The sequence below is a fragment of the Synchiropus splendidus genome, chromosome 15 (assembly GCF_027744825.2).
Source record: "Synchiropus splendidus isolate RoL2022-P1 chromosome 15, RoL_Sspl_1.0, whole genome shotgun sequence".
Taxonomy (NCBI): domain Eukaryota; kingdom Metazoa; phylum Chordata; class Actinopteri; order Syngnathiformes; family Callionymidae; genus Synchiropus; species Synchiropus splendidus.
Genome location: NC_071348.1, coordinates 5,439,525 through 5,456,219, shown reverse-complemented (window position 1 = coordinate 5,456,219; position 16,695 = coordinate 5,439,525). Strand labels below are relative to the sequence as shown.

The 16,695-nt window shown below is 47.3% G+C and overlaps 2 protein-coding genes and 3 non-coding genes across 6 annotated transcripts; all 5 read right to left on the bottom strand.

The window, feature by feature from the left end:
* Positions 1-112: 112 nt before the first annotated feature.
* ncapd2 (non-SMC condensin I complex, subunit D2) lies at positions 113-13,415 on the bottom strand. The gene is made up of 32 exons (XM_053844057.1): positions 13,216-13,415; positions 12,764-12,883; positions 12,573-12,648; positions 12,363-12,421; positions 12,113-12,285; positions 11,527-11,669; positions 11,298-11,425; positions 11,108-11,231; positions 10,861-11,008; positions 10,133-10,330; positions 9,924-10,058; positions 9,774-9,861; positions 9,152-9,347; positions 8,626-8,744; positions 8,043-8,246; positions 7,801-7,975; positions 7,651-7,735; positions 7,439-7,575; positions 6,538-6,670; positions 6,374-6,449; positions 5,802-6,017; positions 5,558-5,718; positions 5,330-5,441; positions 5,115-5,238; positions 4,890-5,045; positions 2,624-2,801; positions 2,456-2,550; positions 2,290-2,370; positions 1,827-2,010; positions 1,595-1,760; positions 1,419-1,532; positions 113-1,189 (listed from the first exon to the last, which is right to left on the bottom strand). The coding sequence occupies exons 2-32, from the start codon at positions 12,879-12,881 to the stop codon at positions 1,107-1,109; spliced, it is 4,185 nt and encodes a 1,394-aa protein (XP_053700032.1). The 5' UTR covers positions 12,882-12,883; positions 13,216-13,415; the 3' UTR covers positions 113-1,106.
* LOC128746864 (small nucleolar RNA U85) lies at positions 8,818-9,122 on the bottom strand. Its single transcript, XR_008412606.1, has one exon. It is a non-coding gene; the product is annotated as a small nucleolar RNA U85 (small nucleolar RNA).
* On the bottom strand, positions 9,450-9,738 carry LOC128746865 (small nucleolar RNA U85). The gene has a single exon (XR_008412607.1). It is a non-coding gene; the product is annotated as a small nucleolar RNA U85 (small nucleolar RNA).
* Positions 11,747-12,063, bottom strand: LOC128746863 (small nucleolar RNA U85). The gene has a single exon (XR_008412605.1). It is a non-coding gene; the product is annotated as a small nucleolar RNA U85 (small nucleolar RNA).
* Positions 13,416-13,745: 330 nt separating the features above from the next.
* Positions 13,746-16,382, bottom strand: ing4 (inhibitor of growth family, member 4). Of its 2 annotated transcripts, none has more exons than XM_053887928.1 (8): positions 16,320-16,382; positions 15,918-15,989; positions 15,540-15,706; positions 15,213-15,312; positions 15,007-15,118; positions 14,750-14,894; positions 14,599-14,660; positions 13,746-14,304 (listed from the first exon to the last, which is right to left on the bottom strand). In XM_053887928.1, the coding sequence occupies exons 1-8, from the start codon at positions 16,354-16,356 to the stop codon at positions 14,265-14,267; spliced, it is 735 nt and encodes a 244-aa protein (XP_053743903.1). In that variant the 5' UTR covers positions 16,357-16,382; the 3' UTR covers positions 13,746-14,264. The 2 variants fall into 2 exon arrangements, with proteins under 2 accessions (XP_053743903.1, XP_053743902.1); XM_053887927.1 differs by having other exon boundaries at positions 13,747-14,304; positions 15,198-15,312.
* Between the last annotated feature and the right edge of the window lie 313 nt (positions 16,383-16,695).

Sequence of the window (16,695 nt, the reverse complement as noted above, 5' to 3'; positions counted from 1 at the left end):
CCCCAGCTTCACTGTCACAGGTGGACTTGACGTCCAGACCAGGTCCAGGTTTATAAGGTCAAACTCCAACAGTGGACTTGTGTCTGTGGTCCCAGTGGTCTTTCTCAGCCTGCACCGCCGAGCCCCCCCCAGCTTGGTCTTGTAAGTTACAGTCTGTCAGCACCATCTGCTCCCTGCACCCCCGCGGACTCATTCAGCACCAAGCAGAACCGGCGCAATCCGACACAGCAGCTCTGACAGCTTCTGTTTCTGTAGAGACGAACAAGTGCTACTGAATCTTCCAACGTGACAGTCCACTTTTGAGAGTCGAGATGGGACAAGGGAGAGGCGATAGACCCAGACTAGGTGCAGCAAAGGGACTAAATAAGAATAAAGTTGGAGGTTGCTGGGGTCCAGATCCGGAGTGAGGGGCTTGACAACAGAGTGAGGGAGAAGGGAGCATCAGCCTCTGGTCTGTGTCTGACCTGCCTCCCTGCTGTTCCTCACAGACAGCAGCTTCACCACCTTTGACCTCAGATTTGGTCTCAAACAGCAACACATCTGGTTGGAATGGAGGACGACTTGACTTGAGTTTCTTCACTTCACGCGGCTCTTAAAGATGGTGGTCTGAATGGAGGCATCTTCCCGCCTCAACTTTCTTTTGACTCCCAGTAAGTGCTGAGCGCATTTACATAACATATCAATCATCCACAGGCGCGGCGCCTGCGTCCCTCTCATCTTTTCGGAGAGGACAGAGTGGGAGGAGGAACAGGGAGATTAGTGTGTGGCGAGGGGGAGGAGGAGAGGGGTGATGTCGGCAGTGAGGAGAGAAAGTGGGCAGTGGAGAGCCGGAGGAGGAGGACAGAAGAGATCGATTCCTGAGAGCGGAGGCCACAGAAGAGAAGGCGAACTCCGCAGGTGTCAGCATCCGTCGGAGCGAGCTGCTCTCAGAGTGACTTGCTCGTGTAAATGAATTGGCTGGAAGTGAGACGAGAGTTGGGACTAAGCTAAACATTTATTAGAAACATCTGAGTGTTTGAAACACCAGAGTGGGAATAAAAGCTGCTTTGAAAACTCTAAAACAGGTAAAAGGAATAAAAGCGCTTCAGCAACAGAGACAGCAGGACTCAGTTCCTCAGGCGAGCGCGGCGGGTGGTGCGGCCAATGGGCGACATGACTTTGGGCGTCTCGCTCTCGATCATGACAGCATCTGAGGAGGAGGGTGGGGGGAAGACCAGGCAGGTTAGAGGCGCTGAACTGAGTCGTGTGGGAGTCGAAGGACCCTGATCCCTCGCTCAACATGAGATTACTGATCAGATCTATTGATTGAGTCTGCAGCTGGGAGACTGGAACTTCCATTTGAACTGAACCGGTGCGACACAACAGCTGAACTCAAGACAATAAAAGCTTCAAATGCTGTGAAGGACAACAGCACCCACCTTCTTCATCCTCCTCGTCGCTGCTGAAGGTCACCATGGGCTTCTTAGACTTGCGGGTCCTTTGAGGCGTGACATAATTGCTGTCCTGAGTGGAAACTGAAGACTTGGACTGACCTGGAAGCACAAGCTTGTGTTGAGTGCCACTGGCCGCTCACAGCTGCTTCTAAACGCAGCACCTCTCTTGGTCCTGCCGCGGCCCCTAGAGGGCGCTGGTGTGTGTGCTGTGGTCTTCTCGCTGGGGCCCCCTGCTTGGTTCTCTTCCTCCATCTCGGGACTTTCCACATTCTCCAGACCACGCGTGTGCACGGCGGTCAGCCGCTTCTCAAAGTCGTCTACCTGAGCCTGAGGGGCGGAGCCTGGGTCAGAGGGAGCGCTCCCGGTCTAATGGTATGTGAAAAAGAGCGGCACCTTGAACTGGGCTTTGGCGCCGCGGCGCAGCTTGGCGGTGATGGAGAGGAGCGGCTGGTAGACGCCAGGCTCGGTCAGCTTGTCGCTGTAGCACTCCCAGCACTCCTGCAGCCGCTTGAAACCCCGCTCACACATGGAGAGCAAGGACAGGGCCACGGCCAGGTCGCACCACTGCCGCTCCGTCCTGGGGGGGAGGAGAGGGGCGGTCAAACCATGCCGTCAAGACAACGTCCAACAAGCAGCTCATGAATACGACTTGGGGCCAAATCTGATTTCCCTCAAGCGCCTGGGGTCCAAATTGACTTAGCGCTGAGGGAAAGCCATGGGCCGGTGAGTCACCGCCCAGCAGCACTGCGAGTGGCAGGTGCAGCCGAGCATGAGGCACAGAGCCGGCAATTATCCGCCCACGCCTCACGCCGACATGCGGCTCGCCCTCTGTCCACAACAAAAGAGAGGAGCTCACTTGGCTGTCCTGAAGCGCTGGCAGAGCTTCTCCACCAGAGACTCCGTTTGCCTCTCTTTGGTGATGTAGGAGAACAGCTGCCTGAAACGGAGCAGGGCTTCATCAGCAGGTGGCAGTAATGAGCAGCGTCACGTCATGGAAAGGTCACCCTGGAGCAGGAACTCACTTCATGATGGTGTTGAAGTCCTCGCAGCTCATCCCCCTCTCTGGGTCCGACAGCCGGCTGATGATGTCCGGCAGCAGGTTGTAGACGGCGTTGTCCTGGTGGACGACACGGTCAGAGTCAAGACAGAGGCCTCATTAGCCACAGCCCCCGCCCCGACGCCGGCGCTACCTTGGTGGCCAGCTCGTTGAAGAAGTTAAGGGCCAGGCTGGCGATGTGGGCCTCTGGGTCAATTAGGAGAACGGCCACCTCGCTGACTTGACCTTTGACCTTGAGGACATCTTTGAGCACCAACTGAGTCAAAACTGTCACAGCCGTCTGCCGCACCGATGGCACTTTGTCGCTGAGCCTGCGGGGAGGAGGAGGAAGCCCTGACACTTCTGAGGGGGGGGGGGGCGGATGACTCCGGGACCTCTGACCACAATCATCTCCAGCCAACACCTTCTCCCCTGACAGACTTCCCACTCCCATGTCATGGCAGCATTCCATACAGCTGTCCTGTAAACCAAGCCCTGCACGCAGGCTTGACACGAGCCAACACCTGTGTCATCCAGAACAACAAGCATCCTGAAGCCACCGTGGAGGAGCTTCCTCACAAAGTTGTTTGGACCGGAAATTGCAAAAGAAAAGAAACTCATTAGCAGCTCCTCACACAGGCCACGGAATTCTGGCAGAGGATGAGTTGCTTCGTCTCCATGCCTCACAAAGGCCTTAAAACAAGGTAATTAATTCTTAATGCTCTTATCAGGAGGCTGCAGGAGGGAGAGGAGCGGAGGTGGCGTCGCGTGGGTCGCACTTTGGGAGCTTATCAGGTGGCAAACACTAGGAGTCGCCATGAAAGAGGCCCAAATGGCAGCTCTGTCACAAGAAACCGAAGGTTCCGTTGCCGTTTTTCAGAATTGTGACGCGGCGCAACAGGCTTCACCTGAAGCCGTTTCTGTGTGCGTCCGACTGTGCTGTGTAATTACAACACAATCACCATCAGCAGCGCGGCAGCAATTAAGTTGTTCTACAGGATGTCAAAGGATCCACCCCGATCCTGGAGCGAGAGCTGACCGTTCCCATGGCAACTGCCGAGGTCAGAACACAGAAATCAGAGTTTGCCAACAAGGATCATCTCCAACTTGCTTTGAGAAGAGACAAGACGGAGAGAACTTTTCCCATCAAGTGGCTCAGTGGAGCGTCGTGACAGCGGCGACACTTGAGTGGCTGAGACGAGGGCGGCTGGAGCGCACAAGCTGGAGAAGTGTAACTTGTGATGAGATGTCGGGGGGGTTCCATCAAACGAAACAAGATGGACAAAGCACAATTATTCCACAATTACTGCGACGCCAGTCACGAACAAATACACTCGCAGCAACACTGAGCGGTCCCTTGGACCACTGCAAGTGACCGGTCGATGTCAGCTGTGGTGACCTCTGTAGCAGTATATACTGTAATGGTAATCGTATAATAGTGTTTACAATTAAAGTAGAATTAAAAGCCTTGTATACTATATGCTCATGAATCCATCTGTGGTGACACTTTTTTTGTCCACTTGAGGCCACCATATTCTGTGATGGCTGCTCATGGAACGGTGAGCCTGCGTGGATCAGGCGAAACCGAACGAGGAATACGCTTCTTTCACATTCTACACTGTTGATTTCGTCACCTCTACGAAACCTGCACTGCAGACCCTTTTTTTCTTGTTCCTCTCCTAAGCAGCACTCCACTGCACTCTCAATTGGCTCAGTATATGCGCACATTTTGACCAACCACGGGCGACTTTAAGAGAAATCAGCTCATAAAAGTCAGTCAGGACATCAAATAGCTGGGTATTCTAGTGGCTGTCCTGTCCATTGTGTATGTAGGGCGGTCACTCAGCAGAAGGTGATCTTGAGCGTCACCGCTGCACCGCAGGAGTTATGAAAATGCCGGCCGGTAATGCACACAGTCGAACAGCGCAATGAGCGCTTATTTTTAATGCTCTGATGTGACGTGGTAGGATGGGTTAGAGGGAACATTGGTCACAGCCGGTCACGGCTTTGTCTCAGGCAGCTCAGAATAGGCCTGGTGATGGAGAAGTGGATGTTACATTATGACTACCTGTGTGGCAGCAAAGCTGTGGACAACCTTGATTGTCTTCTCTGAGAAGCACACACCATTTTGTTGATTTATTGAGCCAAAGTGGAAGACTTCTGGCAGGAAACTCATACTTTGGTTGAGACCCATCGCAACGGTGACAGAAGCAGAGGCTTCATCACTGAATCCTCTTTCTGCACAAGTGAACCTGGAGACATCACGGCCATGTTGTAATAAAGGAAGAGCCTTGTCACTCAACCCATGTCATGTTAAGCAGCAGCATGTGGGATCCACACACCTGTTTAACAGCCATGATGTCAACATGACAGATCGTGGCCGCCACACATTCATCACTGCATTAAAATGGAGACATTACCGAGCGTATAGATTCTGCGTCCAGGGCTCCAGGATATTGGGGAAACGCACGGTGAGGTCCCCGAGAGCAATGATAGCATTGGCTCGGACCACAGGAAGAGTGGAGCGCTCCAGAACGGTGAAGAGCAGGCGGATGTTCTCCTCACAGACAGAAGGGCTGCGGGGACCAAAGACAACCGACATCACTCAGAACTTGTAGTGACAAACGAATGATCTATTGCTGTACCTTATCATCATATATTGCGAAAGCGCCAGGCAAGCAGCTGTAGTGAGCTGCGGGTGGGAGTAACGACCCGGGGAGCTGCAGACTCTCACCAGCAGGGGGAGGAAGGCACTCAGCAGGTTCTCCTCTGAAGAGAAAGTTGCATGAAAGTGAAGTCAGTCTTCAAAGTTCAACAGGAGGCAAAGTGAATTGCTAGGGTTTTTATTTTTTAGATTTACCTGCCAGCAGTTCTGTCTCACAGATGTTTTTGATCAGTTCCGCCTCATTATCATCGGCTGACGCACCAATCAAGCCCAGTTCGTCCTCCATGGTGCTTTCATTTGCTGCCTGCTGCTCAGGTAAAGGAGACGGACGGAAAACAGAACTGTCTGCCTGAGAAAACGACTTAAATGCCCCAAACATCAGAATGAAAATCCTCTTCCACACCCAGACTTGACGTGACACACCTTAGTTTTGCCAGCAGGGACCTTCTCCTTCTCCTCCCTCTCTTCAGTTTCTCTTCGCCTCCTGCGTAACTCAGTGCTCACACTGCGCTCCAGGTGAGACACCTGCCAGAAAGCAACGCAGCCACAGAGCGCCAACAGCTGGGCCAGACACACACAGTTCACTGGAGGACACAAACAGACATGCACTTAGGGCCACACACCGATGACGCTGCAGAAGAGAATCAAACCTCCGTGCTGTACATACCTTGTTCCCCCTGATCACTGGACTCCTGAGAGCCGTCCTGTGCCTGGACCTCGTCCTTATTGATCTCACCTCCATCAGCAATCTGACTTAGTAAGAGGCGAGCGCTGCGCTGGAGCAACCGCGAGCACAGCTGGTCAGGAGATTCAGCCAGGAAGTAGATGAGCCGCACAGCCAGCTCCATGAAGCTCTGCCAGTACGGGTCTTCCATCACCACACCTGAAGTGGTCATGCAAGTCAGCAAAGCAATGGAAAGGTTGGAGGCAGAATAAGAACTGCGCTTCCCAGTCACAGCGTGGATCGGGTTTTTGAAACAAAGAGGAAATATGTTGTTGTTTTACAAGACATTTTCATCAAAGATGTTGAGTGCAAGATAACGTGTTTGAGTCACATTAGAAATGACCAACACATCATTCAGTTCACCAACAAACGGCTACACATCACCAAACAGATTTAGATGTTGAAAAACTGATACAGAAAGAAAAAAAAATCAAAATGATTACAAAACCCAAATAAAAGATTCACGGATTTAGGAAAAAACAAGCCACAAAAGCAGCTCAAACGTGTGGCTGTACCTTCAGATACAGCCTGTGAGAGGCAGCTGAAGAGCTGGTGCTCCTGTGGCAGTCGGAACGGTGCCCCTTTAGATTGCTGACACAAACGAAAATGAAGTCAGGGGCAATACAGACATTCACTAGGAGCAGACTGTATCTTGTGGCGCTGTGTGGCATCTTCTCACCCTGACGTGATCAGTGATGCTGCAGATGGTCATCACGGTGTCCCTCGCCAGTAAAAAGTCTTCGGTCACTTTTTCTCCAAGCGCCACAGAACACAGAGTGTCCAGATTACTAAGGACCACCTCCCTTTCTGCCCTGTTGAGTTTTCAAACACAAGAATTTCATTATTCCAATAAACACAAGTGATTCAGAAACCACAAACATGTCTGCCCTTCAACAGAACACAGATCAGTGCGCCTGACTGTGTGTAGTTGGACCAGTCAGAGGAATTGCATTTGATCTAATCGGTTATGAAAGCCGCCGGCTGGCGTGGGCGGACTGCAGAGAGCCTCGCACTACGCTTACTCACTTTGCCCCACGGCAGGGCATGTTTGAGGTAGATTGAGAGGAAAATGCGCAGGGGATGGAAAAATACATTTAGAGGGATGCACTTGAAAAGAGCCGGTGACGGTCGTGACTTTGGATTCTACAGAATGCTGTGGAGGCTCAGCTGCTGTTCCCTCTAATGAGATGATGCCTGAATGCCAAGCAGACGGGCCTGGGCTGAAATTCAGGAGCTTTTTCTTGAGAAGGGGGGCTTCTATTCACAGACAATGGCTTGGACAAATGCATTAATACAGTAATCCCAAAGAATCATGTTTCACGCTTGGCGTCAGAGATTCAACACTTTCAAATGGCTTTTGAAATTGCACCCCTCCTCCACCACCAACTCCATCTGCAGGGTTTCAGCACAGCACAGTATCAATAGCTGGTTCCTTAAATTCATGGTGGAAATGGTCTCAGCACTTCATATAGAATCACATGATTGGAACTCAAATGGAAGCGACTGAATGATTGGGGTTTTTTTTCTTCACAAAACAGACTGAGCGCTGTCTAACTTTGGGTTGTGTCTTCAGGTCTCACCTGGCAGCCATGCCCAGCAGTAGCACTGCAGCTCTCCTGTACAGAGGGGAGACTTCTTTCTTGCCAGTGAAGCGCTCCCACAGAACTTGGACAACTGCAGACTCCAAACTGCTGCCGCTGCCAAAGAACTCCTGAAACTGAAGAATCATGATTGCGCAGTCAGATTTTTTTTTATTTAATCACCAATGTCTTGATGCATTTAAGTAGCTCACAATTTCCCCAAGGCACTGAATGGTTCCCAGTGATGAGTCCACCATCAGTTCAGACAGATTGTCCACTAAAGTCTGTGCTTTCATCCTGTAGGAGGGAGTCAATCCAGTGATTTAAGTTTGCCATTAAAACATTGGGATTTTGAAACACACCTGGTGGTGTCTCCCTGGGGGTTCAGGTAGAGGCGTCTATAGGCCTGAACAACAGCATCTTTGATGGCAGCATCAGTGGACCAGACCAGCGGCAGCATTTTCCGCACTCCACTGACGGAGTTGGCCACACTAAACTCACGCACGGTCACACAGAACTGCACCGCCTCCTGGACCACTGAAAACAAACCATGAATGCACTGTTTTCCTGACATACATGGACAGAGGGAAACTGCTGAACTGACCTGAAGTAGTCTTCCAGTAAAGCATTGTGTTGATGACAGAAATGGCCTTCTCCACTTGCAAAGCAAATGTCTGCGTGTCCTTCAGGTATTGAACCAACATCTCTTGCTTCTTTAGCTCACCATCCTCCTTTTCCTTCTCACTCTCACCTTTTTGTGGAGTAGGTGGCAAATTTTGGCTGATCTCAGAAAGATCCTCATCAGAACCTGAAAATCAATGTCACATGCTCAAGTAAAAATATTGGCCACGACATGATGATTTTTACAGCAAGAAAGTGCCACTGTTGCACCCAAATGAAGACTTTCAGTGGCATTGATGAAGGGATACTTGTTCAATGTAGACTGCAGGTCTGATTCATCTTTGGAGCTCTTATAATAAGAGTCGTTTCTGGAAACAAGCGATAGCACTTTAAATGAAACAAGTCTACAGTCCAGATCTTTTCAGGCAGCAGTCATTTTAAAGAATTAGAGGGGACTATAGATGTATTATGTTCCGTATAGATGGAAGGGAGTGTTAATAGAAAGAGTCTTGAGGAAACAGTGGAGAGCTCCAACTCTGATTAATGGATCTGGGAAATGGTTTTACCTTTGAAAATCAAAGCCAGCGTTTCCATTAGTGTGTCACATGTGAGAGAGGACAGAGCAGCGAACATCTCCGACTCGGGGAAGCAGCGCTGGGCTTGAATACACAGACGCACTGCATTTCTATTGAACAAAAGAGGTCGTTTGTGGTGAGATCGGCATTGTGTTGACAGAACGAATGGCTGAAGAGGATTTGTGCCCTCAGATTACCAAAGATGGAGCTCACTGCTGACTGAGTTGTACAGGAAATTGGGTGATCTCCTTGCCCCTCACGCGCACACACAATCATCACACACATTCACGCTGTAGGCTCCAGTCCATTAATCACTTGTTCATTTCTTAGAGTGACTAATTTAGCTCAAGCCGACTGACTGTCGGCAGGCCCTTACAGCAGAGCAATAATGTTCCTCTACACTGCCAAGATTACCTGCCAGGAATAGGCAAGATGACCCCCAACCTCCACTCAGTCAACTCATATTTGCCTTGGTGTCATCACTGGGCGTTAAACCTAAAACTAACATGAGTCTGACCTGTATTTGTTGACACGCAGATACTGAGCGATCATCACAGCAGTTGTCCTGTCATCCTCTCCCTCCTTCTCCTCCGCCTCCTCACCGTCATCATCCTCCCCCTCTGCTTGACTGGGCGGCTCGAGCTCAGCTCTGACAGTGACCAGCAGCTCAGGCTTCATGGCGGCCCACAGCTCGGATGCTTTTATCACAGGTACTGGAAGGGAACACAAGCCAAAACACCTTTAAAGAAATGTAGTTGCTACTTGTAATGAGTGGGTTAAACATCTATTCCTGAACAACAGGAAAATGCTAAAGGCACCCTCAGAATAAAAAGATGGAACTCACTGCCGACTGTATTTAGAGCAGATGGAACTTCTTGCCTCAAACACACACACAACACACTCACACTGTTGGCAAGTTCCCATGAACTTCTCATTCATAACTTGTAAAGATTAACATGGGAGAAGCCGGTACATTGTTGGCAGGCCCTTACAGCAGAGCCGTAACACTAGTCAACACTGCCAAGATTACCTGCCCACGAAAGGCAAGAAGACCCCAAACTCTGACACAGTCAGCTCGTATTCGCCTTGGTATCATCATTGGGCGCCAGGTAAAGTGTTTCACCGGAAAAAAAGAATACCTGGAACTTTTTCAGCGAGTTTCTCCTTCATCTCTTTCAGTTTAGCCGATTCCTTCTCCAGAGGCTTCCTCAGGTCTTCACTGCTTAACTGAGAGTGCAAATCGGTCAACAGTGCCTCAGTCAGGTAAGTTCACACACACGGTCAATTACCTTGCAACTGTAAGGGTTGTGTGCAATGAAGGCAGCCAGCAGTAGGATGGCGCTCTTCACCACATTAATTGACTTGTCCATCAGTCGTCCAACTGCCAGTCCCATCACCTCACCGTACCTGCATAAAGGCAGAGCCTGAAACACAGATATCGTGAGATAAGACAAGTCTCTCCTCTTACACCGTAAGCACTCTGGTAGGGGGAACTCACATTGCTGTTGACAATTCTTGTGTAGACATGTAACACTCGGGCTCGGACATGGGAGTGAATGTCATGCAAGTGCTCTTGCAGTGTGTCAAAGAAGCGGTCTCTGTCTGCCTTTCCAGACTCATCCAAGCTGTCGCCACACAAGACCTTGACGAGGATTTCACCCAGCACCTCACACACTGCCACACGCATGGTGTGGCTCTGGAAAACACAACACATGAAACCATTGATTCTTTTAAAGAACCTGCCCGTGATCAGTTTGAGAGGCAAAAACTAGATGTGTACAAAAGTTCATCCATCCGGCCTCTTGTCCTGAACTGCAAGCTGGAGCACAAACATGTTGGTTTAATGAAGCGCAAACCACACAATTACCCTGTCATGAGCGTGAAGGGATGATTCTAGAGCAAGCTCATGTATGCACTTAGACAAGAGCAGAAGGTACAACTAATGACATTGAAAATGGATTTAAATTGACAGATATGAAAACAATTCTACAAACATCCATTAACAAATGACTTGTTCATCAATGCACAATTAGCAACTTCAACTAACCTTTTGTTGAAAAATAAAAAAAAAGTTTTTTCACTCGTCCATATGAAACCCGTTTTCATTTTTACCCTCAAGTGCAACAAAAAGAACCAGCATGCCTTAGTCAAGAGTCCACAAATTCATGCCATGCAAATACCCTCTAGAAACCCTGTTGACACCAGGAAGGGAAAAACATCCGGTACCTCTCCTTCCAGGTGGGTAATCAGCACACTGATGTTGGGGATCATCAAGTCAGGGACAAGAGTAGCAAGCTCAGAAAGGAAGGCAGCAAAAGCTTTGACGCCGGAACCTTCTCTGGCAAGCTCCTCACTTGACCTCTGACCAATCTCCCTAGAGCAAGGGAGACAGAACGAAGAGTCGAAAATCAAAATGGTACATTGGTTCACAGGAAAGGAATCCTCAACATAAACGGACAACTATTGTGCCAACCTTATAACTTCTCCAATGAAGGTCCTGAGGCCATACTCTGTGCACCACACTGCCACAGCCTGAGCGAAGACAGACGACAGCTGCTCAAAGTGTTGGAGCATCTGGATCACCTTTACAGTGGCACCTGCCGGATCGATTGAAAACAAAAGGTCACATTTAATACCAATCTTGGGAACATTTAGAGACTCACCAAGAAGATGATTATATTTTTTGATCAGCACCCCGAGGAGGTGGATTATACAGTCTCTCGTGGGCTTGCTCTTCACGTGGCTAATGGTCGGGTTCTCAAGGAGCTTGTAGCAGCAACAGGTCACACAACTAGGACGAAACACACCTTTTTCAAGCTGAAAGCATGAATTCAGGGCCGAGTGTATAAATCGAAGTCATGCGTTTGTTTACACCACACTGCACCAGCTCACCTGATGAACTCCTCCTCCACTAGAGAGAGACTCCAGAGCGAGCGGATATCCACCTGAAGAAGCTGAATAAGTGCGTGCAGCACCGTTTCTCTCTCTGACTCCCACTGCACAGGGCCTTCTCCAGCCTTCCCTTTTTTACCCCCCTGAATGATACATGAACAGACGGTCAGTTCCACTTGTGTGGAAGAGTTGAATATGTTCGCCATGTATTGAACAGACATGCCCTCAGATTACCAAAGATTGTTAATCATACCTGACAAACCCTCTTTGTAGAGAAAACATGCTCCTACCAACTGACAACACAGACATGCACGCAGCAAAACACACCCACACACACTGTGCGACTCCTTCTGCTTGCCCATGCCCATATCTTAAAGCAAAGGCTGAAGTAGAAGGCAATATTGTTTCTGTAGGTGGACCCTTACAGCAGTGAAATACAACTAAAACACTACCAAGATTAGCCACCAATCAGGTGACAGGAGTGCACTTCTCTACGTCTGACAGGGTCTTAAAACGGCCATGATTTCATCAAAGGGCACTAAACACACTAATTGTAAGGGCTTTTGATTCTTTAGCATTTAATTACCTTGGTAGTTGTCACTATACTTTGCCGATAGGAGTCACTTTCCAGGCACTCTGTGAGCTTACAGAGAAGGAAGACACTCATCTTAACCACATTTAGATGTTCCTGTCGTTCTGCAGCTGTGACAGTGGTGGAGCTGAGGAGTGAAGGCAGGGTGGACGCCAGGCTGCTGACAACTATGAAACCAAACAAGCTACATAAGTTGCACTCATCATGATCTATTCTGCTTGGTTAGAAGGAGAGAGTGTCTCACCTTGAACAAGCAAGTCCAGAGTGTCCTCTTTGACATTCAAATCTACAGAGTTGCTCTGCCTGAAATGGGAAGAAAATCATATAAACTGGTCATCCAGAGGGGAAAAAGTAAAAAAAATAAAATAAAAAAATGCAAAAACATTTACATGCACATCTCCTCATCAACAGGCCATCAGCGCACAGAGTGATTTTCACATCAGATGGAACTCACTTTAATACGCTATAGCCAGTGTCAAAGTGTTCAAGGACACACAAGGGCCCCTTGCTTCTTACTGCTCCCTTGAATTCTGCAAGATATAGAGAAAACAATTCAGTTCCAAGCCAAGTGTGCTGTGCCGAAAATAACCTGGAGACAAGAAGAAGAGTATATTCTTACAACTCCAACAGAAGAAAAGCACTTACTACTCAGATAGGAGGCCAGGTGTTTCGGAGGTACCACATCCTGCACCACATACTGGTTTGTACCTCCAGTCTTGACTAGATCTCCGACACACACGGGTATTAAAAAGTCCCACGACATCCCTGTTAAATATAACATTCAACTGCCGCAGTTAGAAACCCGAAGACAAACTTGTCCAGAAAACTCACTCTCAACTTATCAACCGGGTCTCATTGTGTAGAGAGCATAGTTTGACTAAATGACCAGATATTTCGGTAGAAGTGGGACGAAAAAAGAAAACCTTTAGGCATCTATTGACGTTGTATTCGCGAGACATGTAGGACGCTGTTTGCTAGGGAGTTTAGCATGCTACTTGGCTAAGCTACGCGACCTTAGTTGGTTTACAAAACAACAAACAAATCGAAGAATTAAAAGTAAAGTGACTTAGCAACAGTACGTGGACGTTCCTACGAACCTGTATCTGCTCTTGAGCCACTACCCCGACCCGAGAGACCGCAGTGAGTCCGGCTGTTGTGCTCGTCTTCTTTGCTCTGGATGGCTGCGCCACTATTTCAAATATGGTGAGACGTCCCGCCAACATGACAATGCGATGACGTCACGTATGCGCAGTTTGGTTGGCTATTGCCCCCTAGTGATCGTATCGAGCAACACAGCGCGACGCCACAAACGGTCAAATGAATTGACTTAAAATTCAAAATGAAATCGTCATTTCGAGGGCTCGACAAAAAAGTGCATTACTGTCTGAGACATCAAAGAAGCATCAAATTGTAAAGGTAATTTTCAGGAGGACCTTTTGTAAATTGTATATTACACTACAAATATTCTAAATATAACAGTACGTATACAGCACTCTATGTTTAAAACAATTGCAAAAGTCAGGTTTTAGTCAAATTGCAAGTTAATGGGAAAAAGACAGAGTATTTTAAACTTTCAATAAAGTAAGTTTAAGGCTGATGGCAATTAAAATGCAGAGACAAAAGAAACACACACACATTTTTGAGGTAGTAGCTGTATTCAAATGATTGACAACACAATCACCCCCCACCACTGTACCAATATTTCAGCTACAGAAATGACAAATGTTCCCCAAAAATATCTAACTCTAAAAATCACTCAGTCAAATGGAGTAAAGTAACTAAAAGAATTCACCCTTGTGTCAGTCTGCAATTGGAGGAATACTAGCTCCCTACTGAGATGAGCCAAATATAAAGGAAAACAGCTAAGGGTTTGTAGGCAGAGTCATCCTCAGCAAAGAAACACTGTAGTGTATGAAGTCAAGCATGTTAAAATAAGCCACAATCAAGCACCAAAATGTGAGAAAGAAATGGTAACCGTGTAGAAAAATGTTAAATACAGTTGTTCCCTGGTTTCCTCACACCACATCAGACCAAGGCAGTTATGTAAACAAAAAAAGCACCAAAGAATAAATGAAAAAAGAGGAGCTAACAAAGAAATGTTTGCTTTTTTTGTCTCGTCAACTGTATACGGTTTTTCCAGCTTCATCTATTTCCTCTTCCTGTCTTGAGAGCAACGAGGACAATACCTGCATGAAGGGAAGGATACAGAAAGTCAAACATGTTGGCTGCGAAAAGGGGAACAAACAGCAAGCTGCAGCATCAGTCAGTCAGACAGCATCAACACAAGCACATCCTTTAAGATGAGAGCACAACAACGCTTCGGATTGATCACTGACTGAACTGACTTTTGCCACATCACAAGCCAGTGTAAGTAAGTACAGCTATACAATGATGGGCAAAAATCATCACACAAAAAGACATGCACAAAAACAAAAAAAACACCCAATCATCCATTCTAAATATGGAGGGCTTTTACTCACCATTTGCCTCTGGGCTTGGTCGTCAGGCCCACACACGCGAAATGGAACCACTCAATGGAGCACTGCCAATGAGAGTCAGCATGTAGTCGGGCACAAGACTAGGATGGTCACATGAGAAACTCAATACACAAACAAGACCAGCGGCACTCACATCAGTGTTGTCGCAGCCAATCATCTCTCCATAAGACACCTGATGACACAGACAGTAGGTGGGCTCGTTGGGGTCCACCGGCATGTCCAGGACATCAGATGGGTGCACATTCCCAAAGTTGGAGGAAGGGCTGTTGAACTCTCCTCTGAAGAGTTAATGAATACAAATTACTACTAGGGTAAAAAAGTAATGAGTGCAATCTATTAAACGTGTAAACACCACATCACTTCACTGAGGGAAAACAGATACAAACTTACGGCTGAAGGAGTTTGACTTTCTTTTGAGCACTTTTGGGACTCCCATCTTCATCTGAGCTTTTCACTTTGGATCTGGTTTTGGCTGTTTTTTTCTCCTTCTGTCTGGTGTCACCTGTAAAGAGTGTTGAGTGGTGCGAGCGTAAGATCTTGTTGTTATTAGAAAAAGTGTGACAAATACAACCCAAAAATACCTTTCTTGCCCTTACTCGAGGTGGAATCATAATCCGTGCTCTCAATCTGCTTTTCCTTCAGGTCCGCCTCAAATCTTGCCAGGTCTGTGTCCAGGCGGCGGATATGTTTGTCGACCTGCGCAGAAGGATTTTTAGCCAGTCACTTACCTTTCACAGCGAATGAAAATATTCGACCAGTCGTTCGCCAACTTTTATACCAAAAGGGCATTTGTTGTTTTGTATGTATATAATATGTCAGTAGTTTAATTGTTAATTTATAATGTTGATACAACCGTTTAAGTTCAGGTTGGGAGTCATTCTTCGTAAACCTATTGAAATATGGACACACGGAGGGACACAAACCATCTCGTAGGTCTGCATGGCGAGCTGCACTTTGTCATCTCCAAACTCTTTGCACTTGCTATATGACTGCTGGATCTGTCTCAGGATGGACAGCTTCTGCTCAGAGGACAAAGTTCTGGCGTTGGCTGTGTATTCTTTGGCCAAAGAATCTATTTGTCCCTTCAGATCTGAAAAAGAGAATTGAGAATTGTATTGTAATGTGTTGGTGAGTAGTAGATATTTCAAAGACTTGCAATGAATCATTCAGAGTGACGGAGAGAGCTCGAAGGATGTGCTCAACGAAGTGCAGTTCAGATTTATCTAATATACCACCTTATACAAATGTCTGCATTGTTTAAAAACCAACTCGAGGAAATATAAAATATATATTGGTCTTACCTTCTGTGCGTTGATCGAGATCTCTCATAAGATTGAAGTTTCTTTGTAACTCGAAAGGTAAGTTTTCTATACCTGGCAAAGGAAAACACTTTTAATAATATCCAACCACGAAACAATGCACCGGGGATCTATATTCAAATTAAGCAATTTCCATAAGAAAAGATAATCGATCATCTTATTCATAACTGAAATCAAAGATAAATGCGAATAGATATGGGAAACAGCTGCTTACACTCCAGCAAATAGACAGGGCCTAAACTCGCCGGCCGCCAGAAAGCGCTCGGACTAAAATACAGGGGATTTGCGTTCGCTCATTTCATTATCCAACAATAATAGTAGCTGAATCATTATGCTTGAATACTCCGGTCTTCTCAAAGGGCCTAACAATGAAAAATCACTTACTGTCTAAATAATGCTCCAAATACATCCCCGCCGCCATCTTGGAAAATGTAAACAACACAGCTTCCGGTGAGCAGCGGAGCGATCCGATTGGTTGTTTCCATCGGCGTGACGTCACCGAAGAAATACTGCGGCACAGATTCTGAAGCTGCTGCAGTTGTTCCGCTTTGGTTGAGATCAGACCTTCAAATTCGAGCGGATCGTGACTGTAATGAGTCGTATCCGTTTGTGTTTCGTTAATATCATCATTTAAAGCTTCACTCTTTCAACATAGTGATTTATACATTTAAAACGTCAGTTTTTAATGTTACAACACAGCAATTGTTTGAATCATTCAGAATGATTGACAGGTCTTGTTACAGCAACTTCACATATTTAG

Coding starts and splice junctions, on each gene's coding strand:
- ing4 (XM_053887927.1), bottom strand. CDS start 16,356: ATGGCGGCGGGGATGTATTTGGAGCATTATTTAGACA. Junction 15,707..15,917: donor TCTCGATCAACGCACAGAAG/GTAAGACCAATA, acceptor TCTCTTTTTCAG/ATCTGAAGGGACAAATAGAT. Junction 15,119..15,197: donor CTCGAGTAAGGGCAAGAAAG/GTATTTTTGGGT, acceptor CACTCTTTACAG/GTGACACCAGACAGAAGGAG.
- ncapd2 (XM_053844057.1), bottom strand. CDS start 12,881: ATGTCGTGGGACTTTTTAATACCCGTGTGTGTCGGAGATCTAGTCAAG. Junction 12,649..12,763: donor CCTGGCCTCCTATCTGAGTA/GTAAGTGCTTTT, acceptor TATATCTTGCAG/AATTCAAGGGAGCAGTAAGA. Junction 6,450..6,537: donor GCATCACTGATCACGTCAGG/GTGAGAAGATGC, acceptor CGTTTGTGTCAG/CAATCTAAAGGGGCACCGTT.